Source organism: Blennius ocellaris, assembly GCF_963422515.1.
Source record: "Blennius ocellaris genome assembly, chromosome: 14".
Classification (NCBI taxonomy): Eukaryota; Metazoa; Chordata; class Actinopteri; order Blenniiformes; family Blenniidae; genus Blennius; species Blennius ocellaris.
Genome location: NC_137663.1, coordinates 22,959,348 through 22,985,437, shown reverse-complemented (window position 1 = coordinate 22,985,437; position 26,090 = coordinate 22,959,348). Strand labels below are relative to the sequence as shown.

Below are 26,090 nucleotides of genomic sequence, written 5' to 3'. Positions count from 1 at the left end.
AAGAGAGAAAGGAGGAAAACAACCTGGGAGGACAGTGATGCAGTTCACTCACGTGTTCGGAGGATGCGGTGTAAAAGCCTGCTCTCTGCCTGAGTGCCCTCCAGCACCACTGACCAAAGTATGCGTCCTTGGCAGAGTTCCACAGAGACCGTCAGAGGGCGAGAATGACGGGTCAGGAGCGGCGGCGGCGGCGGCTGCTGCGAGCCTCCATGCAGCAGTCAGGGTGAGGAAGTACTGCCAACCGCAGCGCTGCACATGCTGCTGCCTCTTTCACTCGCTCTCACAAGAAGAGGAAGAGAGAGATCCGCGGCCTCGGCCGCCGGCATGTTTTTCTCCTTTCGCAGTTTTTCCAGGGTTTTGCCCCGCATGTGAGGAACAGACGGAGAGGAGGAGGAGGAAGAGGAGGAGGAGCGGATCTTCACCGTGTGACATGAAGACTTGCGGGCGAAGGCAGTGGAGGATGACTTGTATTAGAAGTGATCACACAGACAGGTCTCTGTGCTTCATTCACAGGACGGCGGTTTGGTTTGACCTGAGCGGGGCCATGTGTGCACTCTGTGGGCGAGACACAGCAGGTTTATTGTGCTCCTATATTTGCAAAAACCACAACTGTGTAAAAAAAAAACAAGGTCTTATCCCGCTTTCAAGACATTTCTGGGCATTCCCTCTTCTCTCTCGAGAAGAAGAAAAATACAGATTGACTTACATGCGCTTTATTTCCAAATGACATGCAAACCGTTTGGGCACAAACGACACCGACCAACGCAGACAAAGCCAACTTTTGTCTCACAAACACTTCATAATACGAGGGTGGATTGTTTGCGGAGGGGGTCGGCACTTTATCCTCTCCCATACGGTTTCTTGTTTGAATGCCGCGGCGAGGGAGCTCGCCAAGACTGCAGAGCGTGTGGGCAGAGAGCGCAGTTTGCTACTGGGCCGGGATGAAACGGGCTTCAGTTTGTGGCGGGCGGTGAAGCTGAGGAACTTGGTCTGACCACACCCCAACACACCACCACAGAAAAGTGCATTTTGGGAGGAGCGCTGCGACGGAGTTGAGCAACAGTTCAGAGAGCGGCACAAACTGTCGAGAACCTGCTGCAGATCCCAGATTTGCTCTGTGATTTGACGGAGCTTGCGTGCGCTCGATGACACTAGCTCCTCGACTGGAGAATTTGTGTCACATATTTCTATGGAGTCACGTCAGATTACACAACAACCACAGAAGGACACATTCCGTCTTTACTGAATGTGACAAAGACAAATGATAAAATTAGCTTTTGAACAAAGCATGCAGTAAGTTATAGGTATGACAGTTGCATGCCTACATAATAAGCCTCTTTCATAATATTTTTTTTATTGCAAATGGATCCCAGCAGTCATTACCAACAAACTCGTTTTATGGGAACGTCATTAGAAAAGCTGACAATTAAAGTTTTACCCTCTTTGCATGACACCAAGTTATGTGATCTTTATTTGTGAATTTTCCCCTTCATGACTCCGATTTAATAGTTTTATTTACTTTAACCCTCATGCATCCAGAAAAAACAAAAAAAACCTAAAAAGCTATAAAAGCTTTTACTTTTGCACAGAAATCTCAAATCTGCAAAATACTAGCAAGAATTAATTTTTTTTTCGTAATTTAACCCTTTCAATACCAGTTTGATTATCTCATGCCATCAACAATCATACTTGCAGTATGTCAGCTGGATGTGTGATTAGTCTTGTATAAGTCAAATATACTGAATTGCATTCATTTTTATTGTTTAGAATCTTATTGTATGGAATCAGATTGAACATTTGCTCCATTCTTAAGTCATTGGGAAGGCGGTATATACTATATACGTTACTCTAACCCTGCGATATTTCATCAGGAGGAGGGAAAATGGCACGTCTGAGTATAAAACACAGTAACTGTCAGACCTTTGAACCTGTAAAGCAAAAGCGTAGCCGTCAGTACATTCTTACTGATACCCTCCAGCTCATTTATGAATAATAGTGCAGATAACTGTGTGACTCAACATGACTGCAGGACCTATCACTCGACCTTAAAGGGAAAAGAAACTGCGTTTTAAAATAGAAAGGGCAGTAATGTTGAGGTGTTCCTGTTCTAGTGAACCGTGCAATATGTGTGGTGACAAGCTTTTCTTCTTCCCAAAGTGAAGTAGAACGGCCGATCTGCAGTTCAGCACGGAGACGAGCCGAGATGTCGTCATCTACAGAGCTGGAGTTACTAAAAATGGCATCCTCTTTGTGGAGGGGGAAAAAAAAAAAAAGGGTTGACCGTTCACTGTTTCTTCTTATAGTCACATTATCACCAGCTGCTGCTTTTCATCGGCTACTTTACAGCGTCGGCGAAATAAAATCTGCAGTATGGAGCACGGCTTGGGAGAAACGGAGATTGACAACCTGCTTCAGTTCAATCACACCCACTAAAAACAACGTAGGAGAATGAGAGGCCAGCATTAATGAATTTTCAGGAAACTTGCAAGTTTCCATACTGCCACCCTCCAGTGCACAAATTAAAGCCAGCCACTTACGGGAGTTTAAATTTGGAAGCAGGAAATGGCAAACCTCTGGAGTATACGGGCCCAGTGTTATTAAACGATGATGGGAAACAGGCGCATGCTGCTGGATGCTGAGCTGAAGAGGTGGGCTGTCGGCGGGATTCCCTACATTGTGTGACACGAGTAGCTGAGAGAATGGATCGCCGAGCAGTGCCACACGTCTCTGACCGTGGACACTCTGAAGTTCATACGGCGGCCGCCGCCTGCCTGCTAATCTCTTCCTTTTTTCCTCCGTCCGTCCGCGGAGAAGAGGTCTGAGTCAGCCGCACCACGCAGACACAACACCGTCATACAGGACGGGAAAACAAATGACAAATGTGGAACAAGCTGAGAATCAGCTGACCGTGTGCTTAAAATACAACTTCTTCGACTGTGATCACAGGGCATGTGAAAGTTGAGACAGAAACAAACAATAAGTGCAGTGTGGTAAGACGACGAGATTCAATGTTTCTGCAGAGACGCCAGCAGTATACCACACTTTTACATTGGGGCGAAAGGCAGCAGGGGTGCGAACGGCGAGTCAGCTGAACAATTAAAACGACGAAATACTAGTCAGTTAAACCAATACATGTTTCCCTCATGTGCAAGGCGGCTTAATTTTCATAGCAGTCACTCACAACTCAGTGATTTTAAACCAGCATGGCGATAAAGGTGGAGAGACGTCGTCTCAATTCACAGCGTTCATGGCAGTAAAAACTGAAATATAAGCACTGCAATGCACCCATGAGCAACTCAAGTCAAGCTGCAGCCTGCGACCGACGCTCAACACACTCGGGCCAATTTGACGTTTTTTATCCGGTGACGCTGTGATCCCACCTGGTTCTGGAGGACAATGGACTCACAAGGTGTGCTTTCAATTAACGTTGATCTTGAAGATACAGCACATTTGAGTGTTCTTTTTTTTTTAGTGTAGCCAACTTGTCATGTGTAAAATGTATGTTTCATCGATGGAGAACTTCGTCCTTCAGCCCTAAAAGGCAGGAGGTCCACTTTTAAAATATCACATTTTTATATCCTTCCATTTTCTTTCTTTCCTTGTTGTGAAAATTGATAAATGGGGGGGGGGGGGCAACAAAGCCCATCTGTCCCTGACCTCCAGCCCTTTTTGGAGGATCCCAAACTGCTGTCGAGATTTTCAAAAGATATAATCTCACACTCGGATTCTAAACTTATCCCAAGGCCTAATCCTTGTTGTACTGTAATGGGATCCTAAAAAAACTAAAACATTTGAGACACTAAACTAAAATGGCATATCTGTCAGTCTTCTTGTTATATAATACATTCTTTCACAGAAACATCCAAACGTTCAGATGAATGACAGTACTGTACTACGATATGTATCATATCATATAGTCTTTCTAATACACGGCTCCGGTGAGCAGATGTCAGTGTGGTCACTGTCAGTCCTGGTTAAGCAAATACCTCTGAAGGATTAAGCTGTGATTCGACTGTACGTGCAGTTCTCTGCCTGGGCGGAGGGCGCAGTTGGAGCTGGCTTCTTATTTTAGTCTAATTTCAACACCCAAGCCTCTGCGGCAGTGCCGACGTGTAACTGTGGAAACTGGCTGGATGCTGCTCACGGCACCGAGAGAACTGTAAATAACTTCCTTACTAAACAAAGTGAAGGTTATCGGATTACCATGACAGCAGTTGAATGGAGCTTGAGGAAAGATTACTGCCGCTTTATATAAAACACTGCATGCATGAGACGCATCTCACTTGAGTATCAAAGTATCCCAATGAAGTACACTTGCATGTGTACTTGTGCGTTTGCATTCGCTGACGTTTTAATCGTGCCTGACCACGTTGGCAGCATCTGTACCACATCTGGACGTAGGAACGCAACGTGTGCAAAGTCATGGTCTCAGCTAAAGTGAAACAGGAAGAGTGTGGGATTAGTTTATATGTCATGCTGCGAGACGGTCTCTGTTCTCCCTCTGTGTTCCCCCTTTGGTCTTGAGGGATGTGAAACTCGTACACAACAGGATGCAGAAAGTAGTATTATGGGAACTGTGCCTAATTTCACGCAAAACAACACAGCGGCAATCCTGTGCCACTTTTCTTGTTGTCGGCAGTTATTTAGGCGAATTAAATGAGAGCAAAGCTTTGATGGCAAACGCTGAAACGCACTACAACAACCAACGCACTACAGATTATTCAAATTGCACTGCAGGGAACAGAGAACCATGAATTTATAGCTCTAAAGCCCATGTACACATGTATGGAGTTGGTATATTGTGCTTTGTAGGTATTTCTCAAAACTAAACACGGAAGATTTACTTCTCCACTGCCCAACATGAAATAGTCCGATAATAAAAGCTGCAGCTTAAATCAGCATCTCTTAGTTCACCGAGAGATGAGACGAAAGCCGAGTCGGCGAGGAAAGTGCCGAGTCGGCAGTTTCTTCAATCTGGACAAAGATCAATAGGTTGTTGGGATGGGCCGTGGGTCTGCACAGCAGGGGTTCCCAAACTTTCAAAGTAATATGTGCTCGCTATGGGATCCAGGCTCATTAACGCTGAGCTTTATATTCAAGCAGAGATGTAGGGAACTTATCCATGTTTAAAGTTTCCTGCAATGTGTGCTATTAAAATTGCTTCGGCGCTGTAGTTGCATGAGCTGTGTACATAAATCTAACTTTAAAAGCCATTTCTCCCCTAAATATTGACACTGATACATCTTGAGTGGTGAAATTCTGTTGTTGAGGGAACAAAATGTTTTTTGTTTTTTTTTAGTTATTCGCCTATATCTTCTCTAAAACTTTATTCGACTTCGGTCCTGGAACCAATGTCAGCTGACTCTGGCTGAAGGCTGAGTGCACCCAGGAGAGGCCTTTTATTCCTATGAAGCAAGACTGCTCGACACTAAGCTGCAATTATTGCCCCTCTAACAACTACCCCGTTTCTAAACAACCAACATCTGACTGATGTACTGAATCGTACCACCTCACAGTAGCCGAGTTCATCCATCATTCCCCCCCCCAAAAAACTGCTCCGTCCTGGATATATCAGGCTCAAGACTGCTTATAGATTTGGTCTTCATGCATATTTCATTGGCTCCATCCTCAGTTTGGTGTCTCCCAGAGCCACGCTCCCCAGAGAGCCGAGCTTCCTGCTCCGACGGTGTCAAAGTTCCCGTCTGATAAACGGCCGGTCGGAGCCACGTTGCACAGACTTCTGCTACTTTCACCCAAGTCTGCTTGGCCGGGCCCGCATGTGCAGCGAGCGAGTGGGCGGATTTCCACGGAAATACTAGTGCAGTGTCCACGAGGACTGTGAAGGGGAATAAAGAAAAAAAACACACACAAAAAAAAAAAAACAGGCGCGAAGCAGAGCTCAGTGATTTTCCACAATGGAACATCGTAGTATCGACGCCACTGAGTGAGATTACAGGCCAACTGAAATGGAGCACTCCGTCCTCGGGGCCTGTGGAGTCTCTCGACACGCTGCACGCACTCACGGATAGACCTGGAGTTGTGTGGCATGAGAGCTATTTGATGTGCAATCTGGGCGTGTTCAGTTTGACTTGTATAGCTACCGAACGAGATTACAAAAGGGTCAGACGTCTTTCAAGCAGTGAGCAAACATTTTTAATGACACTCCCAGACTTGGAAACACCCTCACATTTAAACTGGCCCGTCCCGTTTGCTCCGCCACCATAAATCTATAATACAAAAAAAAACCATCCGCGTTGTCTTGCATGGCAATTCTTTGTAGATAATGCCGCCTTTGAAGGGGGAAAACCGTCTCTGCTTCACCTCGGATGCGGCCCTGATGACCCATTTTTCGGTTGCATTCCTTGGAACCAGCGAGATCGACTGCGATGCTTGTCAAGTATGCAGCCTGCTTCCTGGACGTTTCTGTACTCAAAACATAGCCAGAGGCTAGAGAGATGCTTGGAGCTGCCTCCTCCCTTCACGAACAAACAAAACAGAAATCACAGCGTGCCGGCGCAGTTAATTTTATTCACTGGCCTTTCAGAAGATGACGTATAGGCAAAAGCAGAAAGGAAAAAATAAAGACAGAATGTCATGCCATCTGTGCCTTTAAAAAAAACAACACTTTCTGCAAGAAAGGGGGCGGTTTCTATTCATCCAACTTTGCTACTCATTCCTACTCTAATCTGTTTATCTCCTCAATTAAAGCCTCCTCCACTGCTGTAAAGGACATGCCACTCGCCTCTCTGGGACAGATAAGGACTCTTTCTTCTGGTGCCTCCTCTCTCAATGTGCCAGTGAGAAACTGACAGCTGACTCGCCACACACACACATGCAGAGACATATCTTTCTGACCAATGCCGCTATTTTTATAAGATATCCATGCCTGCTGAGGAAGGGAAGGGCCAAGAGGGTCGACACAGCCACAGAGATACACAACAAGTGGATGGTCGCTTAGAAACAAACTCAAATCTTATCATTCATACTGCAACACACACTGGCTCATTATTCAGAAACAACATGGTAGTAGTGTGTTTGCTCTGTCAGGGTGGTTTAAAGAAGGAACGCTGGACATCTGAACCCTGGAGCAGAACAAGTAACCAGAGAAACCATCCCAGGACGTCCAAAACCAAGGCGTGGAGAAGTTTAAAGCCACAACACTGAGTGAAGATGTGTTAAAGAAATAAACACCAGAGGGGACCGTTGTTGGAACTATTGTTTTCCCGCAGCACATTCCAGGAAGAACTCATACAACTGTTTGGATTTTTGTATCGATTTCAAAGACATTGTGAGCTACAAGTGGATTTAGTTCGGCTCACTTCGTTGTTGGGAAAATCATTAAGGTTCTTGAAGCATATACAACGGAAATGCAAATGATCTGTCATCTTTTTGCTTGATTTCCCCAGGCGGAACATAAAGCACAGTGGAAACAAGGTCCATGAGAAAAATACACAAGGAGTGTGAACATAACCTTTAAATCCACGTGGTGCCGGTTTATGGTGATGACTTTACCTGATAGCAGCAGAATGCAAAGGAAACAGTAATAAAGCTGATCCCTTTATGAACCTGCACCCCGTCTACACACACACACACACACACACACACACACACACACACACACACACACACACACACACACACACACACACACACACACACACACACACACACACACACACACACACACACACACACACACACAACTGTTTAGTCTTGAGTTTCCGTGTTACCTGATAAGATCCGTCTCAATTGACGTCTTGGATTAACGACCACGGCAGCTTTGTCTTGATTTGATTAATTACATTCCAACAATAAAACATTCCAGAAGGAGGTCATGGATATTTGGACTGATAGAGCAGTCACTGGTTATGGCAGGCTACAACAGGACACACACACTTACACACATACCACTCAGACTTAAGTCACTGAGCACTTACAACACTCGCAGCTAACCCCTGACACTGTTCAACAGAATTATTGCTCAACGAGCTGTGTGCAGCAATAAATTTAACTTTCCTCTGATTTCATTGTATGTAATAATAGAAATATCCAAATTTTAAAAAAAAACATCACAAGAAAGCCTGAAGAGTGCAAATGTTCCTTTAACTTTGGCAGGAGGTAGACAGGATTATTCCAAACAATATTTAAATAGAGCTTTGATGTGTGTGTATAAGAGATGAGCCTTTACAATGCAGCGGTTTTCACCAGGAACCGTTTGTGTTTCTTCTCATCTCCCTTTTTATTCCTCCCATCTACAAACTATCCTTCCATTCAATATTGTATCGTGCAGAGGTCTGAAACCGGATTCAAACATATATTATAAACTTGTTTCCATCAGTTTGCTACAGAAATACACGTCGCTGGAGGCTGCACAGTTAACACTCGCACCTCGAGTCGGATCTGTGGCGACTGTGCACGTCTTCCTTGTGTGTGCAGTGTCTCTCCTGCTACTCCAATTTCCTCCCACGGCTCGATAAAATTGCGCCTGAGGTTAATTTGTGACTCTAAACTGCCCGTAGGTGTGAATGTGGGTCTGTCTGTCTCTGTGTGTTTACACTGTGACAGACTGGTGACCTGTCCAGGGTGTAACCAATCAACTTTGGATAAAGTCGTACAAACGAAGGATATCAAACTTTGGTTTATTTGCTTCAGTACAAATAATAACCTAATAGATATTTGCAGTTTTAACTATATATATATATATAACTATAGATATATATATCACCATGACATTGTAATTTCTCTCCACATAGCAAACATCCGGGTGAATCAACATCAATGGCAGTGAAAGCAAGTGAGTCCGCTCATGTTTGATGACACAATCTTTCCCAGGAACCTTCCTGTCTTTGGATTAGTCCGCGGTTAGCGTAACAGGAGGTGTGGTCGGAAACCCAAAGTTTATCAGCGTACGTGACAAAGTCCTGACGCAGTCGCATACTTGCCTCATAATGAGAGTCCATTAGTGATCCAGTGTTTCCTTCTGGGCAGATGTTCTTGTGTGTGAAGTCTTCATGTTCTGCCCGTGCCCTTATGGGGTTTCTACACTTCAAAGGCGACGCTTTTAAAATGATAATTTTCCCTCCTAATCACTGAGACCGAATGTTTTCTTGCTTGTGGAGCAGGAGGGTATATGAATGTTACACTTTGCAGTGAGTCAGCAGGTCATTTTAAAAGGGTAGCACGACCTTCCACAGAGAGAAACGTATCGGTGATCAGAGTACACCCATTGCCTGCAGTGTCCTCCTTTCACCAGTCCCACCACAGCTGGACAAGGTCACTCCAGCGCGGTTGTTACCTCACCGCCACGCTGACGCACTTCACACCACAATCGCAGCACGTGGGGACGAGAACTCTTGGTCGTTCATTTTCTCACCGTCGTCTCACAGCCTTTGAGTTAATGTGAATGGCTGCAGGACACCGAAGACGATGAGAAGAGACCTTAAATTCCCTGCATAACGTCCCGCAATCACCCAAATTCCTCTCATTCAGCGGAGCAGTCAAGGAGATCACCCGATATCGGTGTCTGTCTCACAGAATAAGCCATTTCACGGCTGCACAACTGGACGCTGGTGCTCCCCACACGCAACCCCCGGCTATAAATAGCACGCCAATGACAGGAACGGGCTGGAATAATGAGCGAAGCAACAGAAAACCGGAGGAAGATGCCATGCGGCATTCTTTACAAGGACACACACCAAGAGCCGCATGCATTTGTTGTGAGATCAGTAGCAAGGTGATTCAGCGTCGTCGTGATTTGCGGCGTGTTTTCGTGCGAGCCTCGCCGCCTCGGGCTCTTGTGCAAAACGCAACACGGAGAAAGGAAACGATTTTCCGTCTGTGAAAGGTGAGTGACGACAAAGCGGATGTGTTCACCTTCCAGTCTGACTGCCTGTCATTATGGCCCGGCGCTATTGTTTCCAGCTCAGCCAATCCCAAATCCAGCTCAGAAGACTGTTTTCTAACTATCCCCCCCCCCCCGTCTTGGTTGGCTAACCTGCACAAAAACAAGCACTGTAATTACCCCCCAAAAAACTAACTCCACGCTTTGTAAGTGGCGGGTGCAGCGCTCATTTGAGCTCTTTTCTTCTGGAATAATCAGAAGCAACAGACTGAAGTGAAAGCTGTCATTTGTTTGCCCTCCCAGAGGACCCGTGCATGTGTCACTTCACGACCAGTCTCCTCCACGTGCATCAAGACATAAAAAAACGTATAAAGATCCCCGTTGAGAATATTTGACAGTTTCACTTCCCCACAACAATGTGTAATTACACAAAGGGAAGCCATCGTTAGGGTTTGTCCTTTGACGTCACCGTTTCAGACATCTACTCCACGTTTCGGCAACACTTTGGCGGAACAGTCTCGAAAAACACGCAGTAGCTTTGTCAGGATAATCCGCCACCGGGAAGCACTTAAAGGCCCATTAAAAGAAATAAACAGTACCGCTTTACACATATGCGCACTAAAAACATAACAAGGCCTATTTCACTGTTCCACCTGAGGAGAACTAATGAGCAGCACTCGGCCAGCTGATCATGTGAAGAAAAAAAAACAGCTCACGACTCGCTGAGGTGGCTCCAGTGGCAACTTGCCATTGGCAGCAAGAGGAGAAATTTACATAAAACCAAAAGCAGCCTTGGGAAATTCATTAGTGCGTTTATCAGCTGGTGAACTCCCATGTTTATGTCGGGGACGAGGCTTTCAAAGAAGCAGGTGTTGAGGAATAGTTGGCCACTCTAAAGCGTGAGAGAAAACGGTTGACGCTGTTTGGAGTGGAAACAAATAAACTACGGTAATAATAATAATAATGCATGGGTTTGCAAAGGCGCTTTACATTGCAATATGTAGCTGCATTGTGAAGGTTTCACTGTGGAAACTGGGTGCAATCAGAAACCGTCACGTGACAACTTAACAGTATTTCCATGAAGGTGTTTCAAGTGTGTTTGAGTAACTTCTGTCTAAACAGAAGAAAAATGGGGGGAAATTATGTTTTAAAACACTTTTGAAAAATCCGATTTCTAAAAAATGTCAAGTGTAATGAAATTAAATGTGCAACATAGTGACTTCAAAACAGTAGAAAATGAATACGGCCATTTCTTAGCAAGTAATCTGATTTGCCAAAGTGGTGTGAAAAAGAGCAAAGTGAGAATTTTATCTTCAATTCTGTTTTCTCATTGGAAAAGAAAATGCATTAAAGTACTATAGCAGCATTCTCATGGTCACTTGTCTGAATTACTTAAGTCAGTGTATCAATCCCATAATGCTTTGCGATGTATCCTTGGCTGTTTGTGACACGATGTGAAACTAAACCTAAAGATTTCTTAGCTTGTTGAGTTTCTTTTGAAACGGCACACAACAGAGAAACTTTCTCACTGTTCAAAGTCCCATCAGGATAATATAATTATATGTTCGAGAGAAGCTTTACCACAGTACCATGTGGTGTTTTTGTTTGTTTTCAAAACAGCATGGCATGTTGACAAACATCACACACATGCACAGTGAGCACAGTTTCACCCCAACTAGATTATAGGAAGACGCACATACAGGGACTCTGTAAAATTAAAGAAGAATCAGCATTGATCACCCCAATTTGCTTGCAATTCATTTCTTTATCTGATCTTCCAATACATGTTTACATGCAGCATTTTCGATCTGATCAGGCTCGTCCGGTTGACTTTGAGTCCATGTAAACACTACGTGAAAACTGCCATTGCTTGCATTTTCTCGTTGTTCAGGATTTTCTTTAAAAAGCTCACCAAGTGCACTGAGGGACAAGAGAACAACGCAGCCAAGGTGACACGTCAGACACTAATTGAAGAAAGACTTTAACTTAACTCAACAAGTAAAAATAAAAAAGTGGATTTCAACCAACTGGCCTCGAACATTGAAGAGATGTGCATTGATACAGATATATTCTGATCACAACAGAGTATTGTTGGAAGAATCGGGGAGGAATGAGCCCCGAGGGAGTGAAATTCATGTTTCCCCGGCAGATGTGACGAGAGGATGAACGAGGAATCCTGCCGGACTCGCTGCTCTGCGTGGTGCGACGCCGCTCGAGGCGACAAACACGAGGACCAGGTCGCAGGTACCGCTGATATCCGGCGCCCTGTTGCAGAAACAAACAACAACGACGACAACAACAACAACAACACCGAAGCCCTCGGTGCCGGTCGAAGCGCCTCGCCGAACTGCAGCACGGACATCCTCCGTGGCCATTCACGTCAGTCACGAGCGGGCTCGGTCTTTAAGTCGAAACAAACCCCAAGTCGGCGCGAGACACTCTCTGTGACAGCGCGGCCACGCAACTTCAACACGTCGCGGAGTAATAAGCCGAGGCGAGGTGTTGAAATAAAAAAAAAACAAAAGAAAAGAAAACGGTCAGTAAAAAAAAGCAAGGAGCTCGGCTCACCTGTTCGGCTGTTTGTCCTCAGGCTCGGGATGCTGCTGCCGCTTCACGCGAGTCATCAGTGTGTGTCGCCGGTTCGCACCGGAGCCGGTAGGTGGAGCGCGTGGGGAGAGTTTGGTGCAGTGCTCGAAAGGTCTTCTGGGAAATGTAGTCTTCTCAAGAAAAAACGCGCTTCACGTAGATAAATAGATGTTACGTTTATTTACTACAACCACAAAAAACGAAGCAAAATATTGTAGATTTAGTTTTGAGGTACATGGACTGAATTCCCTGCTCCAAATATAAAACAATTATGTGATTATTAGATTTGCTATCAGACTATATACATTATTTAATGAGTTGATGATTATTGTGACAACAAGAGAGAGCAGACCAAAGCCGTAACTTTGCTGACAACAGTTCAACATTTGTAAAATATAACCTCTGGATTTACATCTGCTGAATAAATACAATTTTTGAATACTTCTAAAACTGCACCAAAGACTCACAAGACAAGAATGTTAAACTCTATTGAGAACTTTCTGATTTATAATATAATTTAACTTGCTGGGGTGTGATGGGAAAGATATACCCTCCTACCCATTACTACGCTTTTCAGAACACCCAGGGGAGAGCAGCCCAAAAAGCCTCACTTCAGACTTGAACATGCATGCTGTGTGGCAACTGTTGAGGCAGTTTATGTGTTGGCTTGATCCAAAAGTGAAGAACTCATTCAAAAGTTCAGATATGAAGGTAAAATGATTCATTACAGACAATCAGGAAACAATCAGGCCAATGATGGTGCAAACAATGTCAAAATTCTACCTGGTTGGATAGAGCACAGCACTTATATGTCACAAGACTAACCAAAAAAAAAAATCATCTTATGGCAATGACAAAAACTCAACAGGAAGTCAGATATTTGGAGGAAAATGGCAGATTTTTATGAATTTTTTCCTCAAATTGACTAATTTTCTGGAGCAAACTCACATTGTATAACTTCTGCTCCAGCCATGTTGCGGGTCGACGTTGTGTTGAATCTGCTGATACGATTGAAAAAAAAAATACAACAACAACCTGATAATCAAATAAAAACAAAAACATTTTAACAAGAAAAATATCAAGCTTGTGCATTATTTCACTAGATTTTTTTTTTTAATATAGAAATTAAAGCTGTAAAGGTTTTTTTTTCTTTTCCCCTCAGTTCGCATCAAAACGAGGCGAATCTGCCGCCGCTCGCCTCGCGCTACATTTACTCACGTTCTGTCATTGAGAAACATGGCGGCCTCCTCGGGAGCAGCAGGGCCCGGCTCTCCGGGGCCGGACACGGACAGTCCGACGATCCAGTACAGCGCCATCCTGGAGCACCTTGTGGGGGACAAGCGACCCGTGAAGGAGCTGAGCCCGGGGGTGATGGGGGGGCTGCCGGTGCCCTACAAGAGCGACGAGCAGAAGATGATCGAGAGGGGAATGGAGAGCTGCGCCTTCAAGTCTGTGCTGGCCTGTGTGGGAGGTGAGCACCGACACCGACACCGACACCGACAGACACAATCTGAGGTTTTTAGGAAGAAAACAGGGTCACAAATCAACTCCTCCACACTGATTCCACATCAGGGGTCTGAAACCTGCAGCTCTGCAGCTGCATGTGGTTCTTCAGATCCCCATAGTGGCTCCGTCCAGCTTTCATATTATGTAAATGTAATTAAATAAGTTTTTTTGTTTGCATTCTGTACTGATTGTTAAAACTGGTTTCATCTCCAGGTTAAAAACAGCTAAAACAGCCAGAATAGATGGTAGTGGCGTGCGATACAGCAATACTTGGTATCGATCCGATACCAAGTAAATACAGGGCGAGTATCACTGATTCAAGGCTAATACATCATCAAATTGCTAAATCTGGATGAATTTTCATGAGTTTAATGATTTAATGATTTTTCTTCTGGTTTATTAATTAGTTAAAACCTAGACCAGAATTTGGGAAACGTTTATTGGTAAACAGAAAATAATTTATCGTGATAAAAATGTTTGTTCATTGTACTGTCATATTTTTTTCTTTAATAAATAAAGTGTACAAAACTATCACTCCAGAACAAATTATTGTTTTCAGGTAGCGTGTTTAGGATGGATGCATTCATACACCGGATAAACAAATTTCACTGGTGTAGTTCGATATCGATACCAACGTACGTATCAATATTATCGTTATTTGGATCGATCCACTCACCACTAATAGATGGATTTGCTAAAAACGGGGAAAAAATGTAATAATAAAAACAGGTTACACTACTGAATAGAAAATATATGCGAAGAACTATCAAATTAAAATGAATTTTGAGTTCAACAATCAGACGAGCGGCTGTGCTTCACTGACACATAATTTTTTTTCTCCCCTCAGGCTTCGTTCTCGGAGGAGCTTTCGGTGTTTTCACAGCAGGCATCGACACCAACGTCGGCTTCGACCCCAAAGACCCCCTGAGGACGCCGACAGCCCGAGAAGTGCTGAAAGACATGGGCCAGAGGGGCATGTCCTACGCCAAGAACTTCGCCATCGTGGGCGCCATGTTCTCCTGTACAGAGTGCATCATAGAATCAGTAGGTCACATCGGGTCTGTTCGTCATGCATATACATACATATGGATCCAGTTCTCTCACGCTCAACACCGTAATATAGAGTTCATACATGCAGGAAACATGACAGTAGAGCTGCATGTACAAGTTATTGAAAAGGTCAAAAAATGACTCGATGTTGCTAAAAACAGCATTAAAACTTTTTATATGCCACCAAAATATTTAAAAGAAGAGAATTTCAATGTTTCAATGTTATTTTTTTTTAACTGAAAAGGTGAATTTTATAAAGCAGAACTAAATGTATTTTTTTTAATCAGTGTAAAACTGACAAAGGAATTATATTTTACACTTTATTATTAAACATATTATTGATTATATGCAATCTTTTCTCTGGATGTCTTCAAAACACTTTTATCCGGTTTTCTCTACGTTATGACTTCATTGTACGAATGCCATGCAAAAATATATATATTTTCTTTTCTATTGTTTTTTTGACTTGTAAGATTCTTTTTTGAAACAACAAAAAGCTGGATATGGTCATTTTGCCTTTTTATGTGTCACAGTAACACGCAGCCATATAGAAATCTTATTTTGGACTCAAACTTGTACAACTTTAAACTAGAAGTTCCTCAACTCTGACAACAGTTTGGACTTCCACAAGCTGTGACTATTTAAAGAAACGTTTCATATTGTTGTGAATGGTATTTGAGTGAAAACTTCATGGTGGACTTTCTCTGGTATGGTTATCGTGTGCTTGTACATAATTATGCAGGATATGCTTAGTAACAATAATTTCACTGAATAGTAATTGAAAGCATAACCAAGAGAAATCTGTTATTTTCATATCATCACTGTCTCATAATAATGGGCTTAGTTTTCCCCCAAAACACAAACCAAGTATAGAATATCTGACAGACGTGACATTGTCTTGTTATTTACACTAAATTAAAAGGTTTAAGTCACAATCTTGACGCACGGTGTTGCATGATGGGAGAAAAACAACAAAGATGTTTTCCAGAAGTGGACAGAATAATCAAGAGTTGGACATTTTTCATACAAATAACTTTTCCCCAATTGCAAAAAGAAAGATTGACTAGTGTTTTATCGTTTCCTATCATTTTTGTCTTTGCAGCACAGGGGCGTGTCGGACTGGAAGAACGCAGTGTACAGCGGCTGTGTGACTGGAGGAGCAATTGGATTTCGTGGTACGTGACTTGACTTTCTTCAATATTGGATGTTAAAGTCTTAAATTTACCTCACATTCTTTCTTTCCCTTTCTTTTCCCTGCAGCCGGCCTGAAGGCTGGAGTCCTGGGGTGTGGGGGCTTCGCTGCCTTCTCTGCCGCCATCGAATATTATCTACGGTGAACCTCCAGGGGAGGAACTGTTGGACATGATCACAAAACTAACAGAGTCCACCTGCTGAGTCTTCACCTCATTGTGGAGCGTCGGTGGAAAGCTGATGTATGACTGACAGCCGGTGCAGGAGGATTCTCCACCCTGAGCTCAATAGACATGTTTATGTTAATGTTTTGTTTTTTTATTGTTATTCTGTGGACATTTTGAAGAGATTGTGTTACTAAATAATCCACATCAGGATTATGGCTATTAAAGATGTTTTTTTTTTTTTTTTAATTAGTATCTTCAAGATGTTTTCTTCTGTTTTTTTACATTTTCCAACAAATACCATTTTACGTGTGGGGTGAAGCTCCTCAGGAGGGCGCCAGAGAGCTTCAAGGAGCAAAAGCAGAAAAAAACTGTGAGGGGATCAGGGAGATGCTGAGACGTTTGTTTCACGTCACAATCATTGTGAAGCGAAGGTGAAATTGTTTCATAAAGCAAATCCCAGTTTTAGCCCGCAATTCAGTTTGAGTGTTCAAGGCTCAATTCTAAAATGGTGCAAAACATGAAGCGAGTAGTTCCAGACTATAAAAGAGTTTTAAATAAAAGCATCAAGCCAAAGAACAAACATAGTTTTTTCATATTTCAAGATTTCCTTCGGTGGTGCATGAGGGTTGAGTTCTGATCGGCTGTTTGGAGATTATCGATTTTAAAAACAAGCCAGTTCTGAGGATGATGAAGGCACAGTGACTTTCTGTTGAACTGCAGGGAACAGCTGGATAGAATATTTATTTCAGTGCATATTTGAAGTTCTGAGGAGTTTCCATCCTTTCAACCCCTTCAAACTGGTCAAGTCACCATTTCCAGTTCACCTTCGGTGTTTTCCTGAAAGCAGTTTCTATTGATCTCGGAAAGATGTTGCCATGGTTACGCCCTCGAAAGACACACTTTTGCATGTAATCCTGCATAAACTGGTACACAGCAGAGCCCTTCTGGGTAAAAAAAAAATCTTTCTATGCCTCGACTGTAATGATGTTTGTCCAAAAACCCAGAAACCAGCGTGCATAATGTTCCACACGTGTGTCACGAAGTTCCTTTGGACTCTGAGGAGGGAGTTATGAGACACTGGATGTTTCCCCCAGCGTCTATTAGAACTCTTCACTTGGAACATCTTGTTCCTTTTCTGACGTTGCACAAAAGTTTTCTCGCTCATATATTTGGTTGTACTTATGAGACAGTTCCATATGTTATGCCGCTGTGGACTTGGAAGTAAATCTGCGGATTAATTCCCTGGAAAGCATGTTGGAACAACAAGTACAAGGAACATTTATGCAACTTTTAAGAAGAGACGACATCTGTTTGGTCCCTCTTGTGTAAATCGGGATAAGGATCACTGAAGCCCTTCAGATCCGGCTCACAGGTAGTTTCAGGATTCATTTGAGACAAAAACATCACTGCAGCCAAATTAAAAAATAATAAAGGAAATGGAGGAAAAGCAAAAATGTCTCAAACACGAAACCTCATGGGTTCATCGCAGGTCACACTGAACAGTTCGTACAATAGGCCACTAGGGGGCGCTCCATGCCCATGTGGAGACTCCACACAGTGATCAGGATGTGGCTCATGAATCAGCTGAATATTGTGGAAAATTCTAAACCAAGTGGAGCCACAGACACAGAAATATGGAGGGACGTGAGCAAAAGGATCAGGCATCAAAATACGCAGTGCAACAACACTGTAGTGGTTTCATACAACATCGACACTCCGGCACAGAAAATAAACCACTGATATCTTTCTGAACCGTTTTCCTTGATGGCATTTTTCATGTGATTTATGAATTTAAAAATGACAAACGTGAAAACCGTATCATTTCAAAATGGCCTTTGTATTACTGCTCTAATATTTGAAGTGTGGATGGATCATTGTGAGTTAGTTCTGAGCTTTCCAGGTGCAGGTTTGCAAAGCTGGATAATAGAGATAGAGAGATAGATAGATAGATAGATAGATAGATGGATACATCGATAACATAGGGAATCATCGATAAATTAGTATATATTGATTTTTTTTCCCTTCACAAACAATATTTAGTCTCCAAACCTTCTTTTCCCCACACCAGCCTTGGGTTGTGTCGTCTAATATGCAGACCACTCCTCTATTCACAAACAGCCTGGTTGTCATGGAGATGGAGCGACTCAGTTGAGATTCATCTTTTGTCGTTTGGTTCCTAATATTTCGTGCCTGCAATCACTTTTAAACGTAATGTCTCTGGTTCAGTCGGATTCCTCCACCCCCGTTGCGTGACGGACGTCAAAGCAGGAAGCGACACAGTGTGAGAGTGTTTTATAACTTTTATTTTACTTAAAAAACGGGGGGAAAAGTTCACATTGACATTTAGCCTCAATATTACAGTATATTGAAATTCTTCTCAAAGAAAGTAAAATACAACAGTTTTTATTTCGTTTTAATCTTATATTAAAAATATCAAATAGTACTCATCTAGCAGTGCTTACAGTATTTGTAGATATGTCGCAGGCTTGAGAGCAGAAAGGTTGGCTTTGTACAAAGCAGAAATGGATGGATTTTAGTGGATTTCTTTTTCTTTTTTCTTGTTGCCAGTCTTAGTTAGTCCTACCTTTGTGTTACCCAGCCTGGTTTGATTGACAAGCTGAACATGCAATGAGGGTAACTACACAAATCATCCTACAGATTATACCGGTGCAGTAAGACACTTGGAACAGGCTTGCAATGCAACAACAAGAACAAAAAAAAGAGGAGGGAAAACAAAAAAAAAGAGCTAAATGTTCCATTCACTGTGTAATTTTTTTTAAAAATTCTCCCCCTACAACCCTCATATCACAGAGTGCACGTTCACCTCTACAGCGTGATGAGAAACTCATTGGCAGACGTTTTCCCGGTGATCTTTTCAGTACAGCTTACCAACCAACAACGTGGTGAATCAAGAAAATTTTACTTAAAAAAACCAAAAAACTAAACAAAAACAACCAAAAAAACATCACTACCTGAATAAACTTCAAAAAAACCTGACTCCTCAGAGTCTTTCTCTAGTTGCACAGAACTGTACAGGCACACATATTATATATATTTCAAATAAATAGGGCTAATTTGGCCAAGATTCAGTGGGAGGGATGCGGCTCTCTCGTGTTTGTCGGCACAGAGAGAAACAATCCCGGCCATTCTTTGGGATGGCGTCCCAGACACTTCCAAAGTTCTTATAGTCCCTTAAACACACACACACACACACATACACACACGCACAGACTCGGTAAAGTACATCCACAGTCGTCACTCACACAACCCCGGTCTCCTCCGCCAAGTGTACAAAGCCAGAAAGACAGAAAAAAAAAAAGGAAAGAAAAACAGCTGAGGAAGTTATTTTTAGAAAACATGTAAATGCCTTTTGTTGTTGTTGTCTGGAATGCCTCTGAACAGGAAGGAGAAAAAACAAAAAAAAAGTTTGGAGGTTCTGAGATCCGTGGTCCAGCGTGTGGAAAGGGCACCACCACACAGGATCCTGAGCCACCGTGGCGGGGGCCTCCGGACCCCAATACACCCACCTTTCACACGGTGGGAGGGGTGGGGGGTGGGGGGATGGGGTCTCGGAGCGCCTTGTCGTCCCGCTTCCTTCACATTTACAAACAAGACGCATGACGAGCAGATGACTGGGACGACTCCTCCGCGGTGCGCTCCATCTCTCGCTCCACGGGACAGGATGGGGCGGGGTGGGGGTGCAGAAAGTGGGGGTGGGTGGGTGGGTGGGGGCTGTACAGTCGAGACGAGCTGCCTGCCGAGGGAGGGAGGTGAGGTGAGGTGGGGTGAGGTGAGGTGGGGTGAGGTGAGGTGAGGCGAGTGGCGGGGGACCGAGGTATGAACGGAGTCTCTCTCTCTCTCATCTCCAGATGAAGCCCTGAGGGAGGTGGTGGAGGTGGTGGTGGTGGTGGTGGTGGTGGTGGTGGTGGCGTGTCGGTGGGGGATTAAACGTCAGTGGAGAAGTACAGCGTGTTGCGCTTGAGCTCGGTGAAGGTGATGGGAGGATGTTGCAGGTAGTAGAGCAGCACCTGGACCTGAGGGGAAATGTTAACACGTCACGCTCTTTGCTCTGTAACAGTTTATACATGTCAAGGACTAAACTACAACTTCATCTTAAAGCTAAAAACTAAACTTGATTGGGCAAGAAAAAAATAGTCGCGACGTCTTGTAATGCCACTTTGTACCACAAGATGGTGTAGTGAGTGCTGAGAAAATACTGGACTGGCGGGCTCCACTGAGCCACCATCGCCAACTAGGGGGAAAAAGTGGCATTACATGATAATATAATATCAGGATCTCAGGTTTGTGTTGCCATGACTACTCTTAAAAAAATTGCTACATTACATTATATAGTTTATTCATTAACTTGGTGTCATGTTAGAATGGGGATAAAGTTTCACAGTAAATATTAAAAACATCTGAGAAATCATCTGTTTTTGTTTCACCTCCCCGACCCTGACCATTTGTTTTCATTACAGTTTGTCTTCTTAACCTTAACTAACCTCACCTGTCAATAGTCTGTGACAAAACGTTGAATCGTACCATCTTGCATTAAAGGTGCAACAACAAATACGGGTTTATTATTTCGGCATGGGAGTATACTCAGGATCTTTGAGGTTTAACATGCCGCACACAAGACAGAACGTAAAGGAGCCTGACTAAAGACACTGTGCCTCTCTGTCGTAGATTTATGCGAACCTCCTGCCGGTGCTGCCGCTCCACTTATGTCAACTCTGGAGGTTGTTTATCCTGCCAGAATATACATTTTGTGCACAGGAAGCTCGTCTCCCAGCAGCTGGGAGAAACGTGTGAGTGAAACCAGTCCTCCCCGTGTCGCCCCGTCACGTCGGAGCGAAACGCACGGCGAGCGAGCTTGTTTGTACCTGCGCCATGACGTCGTGTGACCAGATGTCAGAGGCGGACGTGATGTGCTGTCCCTTGGTGGTCTCGGACTCGGACGGCCTGAGCAGGGTGGGGCCGAACACCGTGGCCAGATTGTGGAGGGACATCTTGTTGATGGGCTCCTTCTCGGCCACCCTGCGGGAGCGAGAGGACGACCCGTGACCTTTTCATCGTTTACCGACAACGTGCAGCTTCACAGTGATGACAAGTGTGAAGAAACATAAAACAAAGAAACAAACAAACAAACAAACTGGGAAAAACTAAGTTTAAATATATTCAAATTAGCTCTATTGTTCGAGAACAGTGTTTTTCAACCACTGTGCTGCGGCACACTGGTGTTCCGCGAGATATAGTCAGGTGTGCCGTGGGAAATTATCCAATTTCAATTTTTTTTCTATGTATAAATACTCTTCGCCAATAGATGGCAGCACAGAACTTTGCTGTTGAAAAACATTGGTTTAGAAGAAGGATGTCATTTTTATTAGAAGAGCTTTCTGGTGTTTCAGATTAAGTGGTTTCCCTGTTAACTGGTGAACCTCGTTACAGCTACTACCATGTAGCTAAAGCTAGCTCCTACTAACCGCAAAGGTAACTGTTGCAGTTTTTCGTATTTTACTGAATTTAGTCATTATATCCGTCAGGCAGAGCTCCACCACCAGAGGGAGTGGTTATTTCCCCACATGATGTCATGAAAGCACAATCTCTTGTTGGGCTGGACAAAATGGAGCAAGCAAAAAGTTTCTTTACTTCCAGCTAATGAAGACATATATTACTGTTAGAAAAACATTATAAAGTGAATTTTGCATAATATGGGACCTTTAAAGTTCCCAATTAACCGTCAAACTTTTCTATGGTTTAACACATTTGATCGAATCACATGGATAAAACCCATGCAGACTCCACACTGGAAATATAAAAACAGATTGAAACAGGAAGAGGGTGCATTTTTAATATACCGGAAATAAACATTATTAAATAATTTGGCACGAAGGTTATGGGAATATTAGAAGATGTGGACCACCAGGCCTTACAAAGAGAAAGCTGTTTTTTTTGTAGAAACTGCACCGACATGAACATTTCAGCTCCTCTGTGTTCCAGCAGGTTTTTGACTTCGCTGAGAAATGACTCCTAATTCACTAGTTTTGAAGGGGGGGGTGGTTGGGCTCCTCTGTTTTCCCTCCCGCAGCCCAAAGGTGGTGTGAGGTTGTTATTGTCTGTCTCTCTGCGTTTGCCCTGTGACGGAGTGATGAAGAGTACAGGATGTTCTCTGCCTTTCGCTGAACGCCAGCTGGGGTCGGCAACATTTCCCCCGTGACCTCCAGCGAGACAAAGCGCGCTAGAAGCTGGATGGACGGATGGCTTGATGAGCCACGTGCTTCTCGGTTACACTGCAGCGGGAATCGTCGTTCGGCACAGCAGGTCAGAGCATGTCTGGATTCCTAATTTGGTTTCCTCTAAACATTAAAGGTTTACTAGAAAATATCCTTGCCAACATGTCCACGAACAATAAAGAGAGACTTTTCGCTGAGTCGGCCCCCCCGTGATCCGCGACGTGTTGTTTGTACCTTTTGAGGTGTTCCAGCAGAGTGAGGAAGGTCATGAGGTTGGGGTCCGGCAGAGAGCGCAGGAGGTGCATCATGCAGTTCTCCTTGGCTGCTGGGTCAGAGAGAGCTGGGGGGGGGCGGGACAGGAAAAAGATGTCAGATCCAATTACAGCCAAACGGCACTTTAACGTGATCCCTCGTCTCCCGCTGCCGCTCAACTGGATCTCGTTTTTTTTTGCAACGCAGCGAAAACGCTGACGACGGAACAAAAAACTTCCAGGATCGGGGAGGCGGGCCTCACCTATGCCCTCCATGAAGGCGGGGTAGAGGCGGTCGGTGAGCAGAGGCTCCGGCAGCTCCCTGAAATACAGCTTCAACGTCCCCGCGATGGCGTTGATGTCCATGTCGCTCAGCATCACCAGGATATCTTTGGTATCTGCGGGTCAGAAGACACACGGCTTCATCAAAACGCCACAGCTGCCGTTTCCCTGCTTCGTCTCCACCGGCGTTCACTTTTAGCGAATCGCACACATCGCCACTTGAAAGGCAGGAGGAAGAGAGCGCCGCCGCGGGACAGCGAGTGGGATCTTACTGGTGTCGAATGCGAGTTTGAGGGCCTGGATGTCCGTGGCCACCCCTGAGATCCTGTAGATTCCGACTTCATCAATCCCCCTCTTCTCCACCTCCTCAATGCACTGGCGGACGATGTAAGGCACCTTGGAGCGCTCGCGCCTGCCGACACAAACCACAGATGTCATCATGCAGCTTGGAAGTTACCATTTCCCAACTGGTAATGTCCACAAGACGACAGATAAATGACACACTGCCAATATAAGACGAAACTGATGAAAAGTCAATATAAATAGTTCATATAAATGTGTTTTTATTTTGCTAATTACATACGTGATGCTGTTGAAGCTTGGCTTCACAGTGATAAATTGGATTTTTCTTTTTTTTTTTTAATAATTTTCATGCACTATTCCCACCATGTTGAGTGACTTCAAGTTAGATTCCTGGAGTTAAGTTCCCACGTTTCCCCCGCATTTTCATTTCCTCACTCAACAGGCCATCCTTCGCATTATTCCAGCTCAATCGCATACTCACTTTGTAACCACGTTAATCTTGACTCCGAACACCCCGCTCTGCTTTTTGGACGGCGTTCTCTTCAGGCTGAGGTCCCGACTCGTGAACTTCATGGAGAACTCCACTTTGATCTGGAGAGGAAGACGCAGCACAGCTGTAGGAGGGACGGCCACTGAAATACTTTCTTTTTGTTTCTGCGCCGGGTTTGGATGTGGAATTTCAATTGAAATATCCAGATATAGAGTTTGCATGTTACTCTAGATACTCTTAGTCTCTCCTACTGTCCAAAAAGACCAATATGCATAATGGGGTTATATCATGGTAAGTAGACGGAGAAAAACCTACAAAGCAAAAATTGTTCAAAGAATTCTTTGGCAGTTAGTAAGAAAGCAATAAAAAGTGGTACCAGACAGGAGAGTAAAAACACTATAAAAATGGCTGGACAAAGTCATTGGCATAACGAGACAATTACCATTAATCTCGCTCATAATAAATAATTGAAAGACAAGAAAAATCCCCAAATGATGATAATTAAAAAAAAAAAAGTGGTTTGCGTCTTACCCCATTCATCTCTATGACGTCCATGTGCCAGTTCTTGGACTGCACCGTCTGAGGGTCCAGCTGTAATACGAAACACAAGACACTGGTTAGGATTCTTGTTTTTCACCAAATAAGGCCACAAGATTTTAAAAGCACACTGAGATTTCCCCAAAGGAAGATGATGGTTTATCAGCTCATAAAGAACAGTCATCCACGAGGAGGTTGTGGGAAAACGACGTCGCAGTGACGCTACCTGCACGTCGCTGTGGAAATTCTCAGAGATTTGACTTTGACTCCCGACATACTTCAGCATGAAAGCGGCAGTGATTCCCAGGGACAACTGGAGACAGCTGCTGAAGTGAAGCAAGTGGACGTGTGTGTGTGTGTGTATGTGTGTTGGGGACGTGTTGACGGCTCGGATTTCACGTTTCACTCGTCGACAATCAGAAACAGCAAAAGAATGCAGCCATGAAGACGATTTAACTTCCAATACAAATGGCTGCTTTGTCCCTCAGCTCTGGTTCTGCAGACTCACAGTTCTGTGTGCTTTAAAGAGGAAAACTTAAATACTTCCATTGAGTAACATTTTCGTGCACTGATATTACTCATGCATAAATACAGTTATCTACTAGTACTTGAAGTAGAATTTTATTCTCCTATGAATAAAATCAACTGCCGTCTTCTTAATGAGGACAGAAGAATAAAAAAACGAAAGTGTCACTGGTGATGGAGGATAATATTTATATTCTGGAGTGCGTGCACTTGTTGTGCAGCTTCAAAATAATCAAAACTAATGGCGAGTTCACACAGTTTGGACGTCTCAAACAATAGACCAGAGGATGGATTGAAAACATATGCTGGACAGCTGCTGTTACTTTTATTATGGAATTCCCCGACAATGCTTTTTGGGGGGGGTGTCCTCCAGCTGAGAACTTAAATCATAAAATGTAAAAGTAATTCAAAACAGTGGCTGGAAATTCTTTATCGTTATTTTGTGATGCTCCCATATCAAATAGTATTGTTGGACTTGTTTGCAACAATTCATTAAATGGATCGCTCTCTCTATTTATACATATATACACAAATAATTCACAACAGCGCATTCAAATGAAGAGATAGTTACAATGCTGAAAGCATCAAATTCATTGGAATCAGGCCTTTTTGAAGCAGAAGCTCCACCAGGACAGCAGGATTGAGACTTAATAATCGTGACGGCAGGAATCTTGTATCATAACTTATTAGATGAAAATGTCCCCTTCAGGCCAGCGGTTTCCTCAGAGTGGGGTCGGCCTCCACTGGGACTAAAAACAGCTGTTCCCGCCCGGTTTCGAACCGAGGACCTTTCGCGTGTTAGGCGAACGTGATAACCACTACACTACGGGAAGCGACTGGCATGAGCGGAGTCCACCAGCAGAGTGACTAGGGTTTGTAACACATGTGTCACCGAGACAAAAAAGACTCGTTCGGGAAAGAAAGACGCCTCTTCTGTCTGGAGCGGCGGCTCCAGGAAGGCTCAGACTCCCCCCCCCCTCCTCACACTGTCTCAGTCTGCATCCCACGTCCCATGATGCCCACTGAGACATCGCGGACGGCAGCTTGTTTGTTGCTTCAAGTCTCCTGGAGCCTGTTCCCGCTGCGCGAGGCCACAGCAGCTAATGCCTTTTTTATAGGCCGTTTCAG

The 26,090-nt window shown here is 44.0% G+C and overlaps 3 protein-coding genes across 8 annotated transcripts in view; 1 reads left to right on the top strand and 2 right to left on the bottom strand.

Annotated features, from left to right (window-relative positions):
- specc1 (sperm antigen with calponin homology and coiled-coil domains 1) overlaps positions 1–12,478 on the bottom strand; it is a 75,608-nt gene extending 63,130 nt beyond the window's left edge. Inside the window, exon 1 of one of the 2 annotated variants that reach the window (XM_080509368.1) lies at positions 12,410–12,478. The gene's annotated coding sequence lies outside the window, so the exon portion shown is untranslated. Of the gene's footprint in view, positions 1–52; positions 144–12,409 lie in introns of those variants that run through there. The other variant, XM_080509369.1, reaches the window with a different exon arrangement.
- timm22 (translocase of inner mitochondrial membrane 22 homolog (yeast)) lies at positions 165–16,841 on the top strand (the record flags this gene model as incomplete). Its single annotated transcript, XM_080509044.1, has 6 exons — positions 165–223; positions 11,991–12,220; positions 13,590–13,898; positions 14,781–14,977; positions 16,086–16,158; positions 16,244–16,841. The coding sequence occupies 6 exons, from the start codon at positions 165–167 to the stop codon at positions 16,318–16,320; spliced, it is 945 nt and encodes a 314-aa protein (XP_080365170.1). The 3' UTR covers positions 16,321–16,841.
- Positions 16,842–18,623: 1,782 nt separating this feature from the next.
- The window catches only part of abr (ABR activator of RhoGEF and GTPase), a 133,891-nt gene continuing 126,424 nt past the window's right edge, over positions 18,624–26,090 (bottom strand). For all 5 annotated transcript variants that reach the window (XM_080508799.1, XM_080508795.1, XM_080508796.1 and 2 more), the window contains 7 exons: positions 24,432–24,491; positions 23,892–24,001; positions 23,380–23,519; positions 23,089–23,223; positions 22,809–22,914; positions 21,225–21,378; positions 18,624–20,375 (listed from right to left, as the gene is read on the bottom strand). In XM_080508799.1, coding sequence (XP_080364925.1) covers positions 20,286–20,375; positions 21,225–21,378; positions 22,809–22,914; positions 23,089–23,223; positions 23,380–23,519; positions 23,892–24,001; positions 24,432–24,491 — 795 coding nt within the window. In that variant the 3' untranslated portion in view covers positions 18,624–20,285. The remainder of the gene's footprint in view (positions 20,376–21,224; positions 21,379–22,808; positions 22,915–23,088; positions 23,224–23,379; positions 23,520–23,891; positions 24,002–24,431; positions 24,492–26,090) is intronic.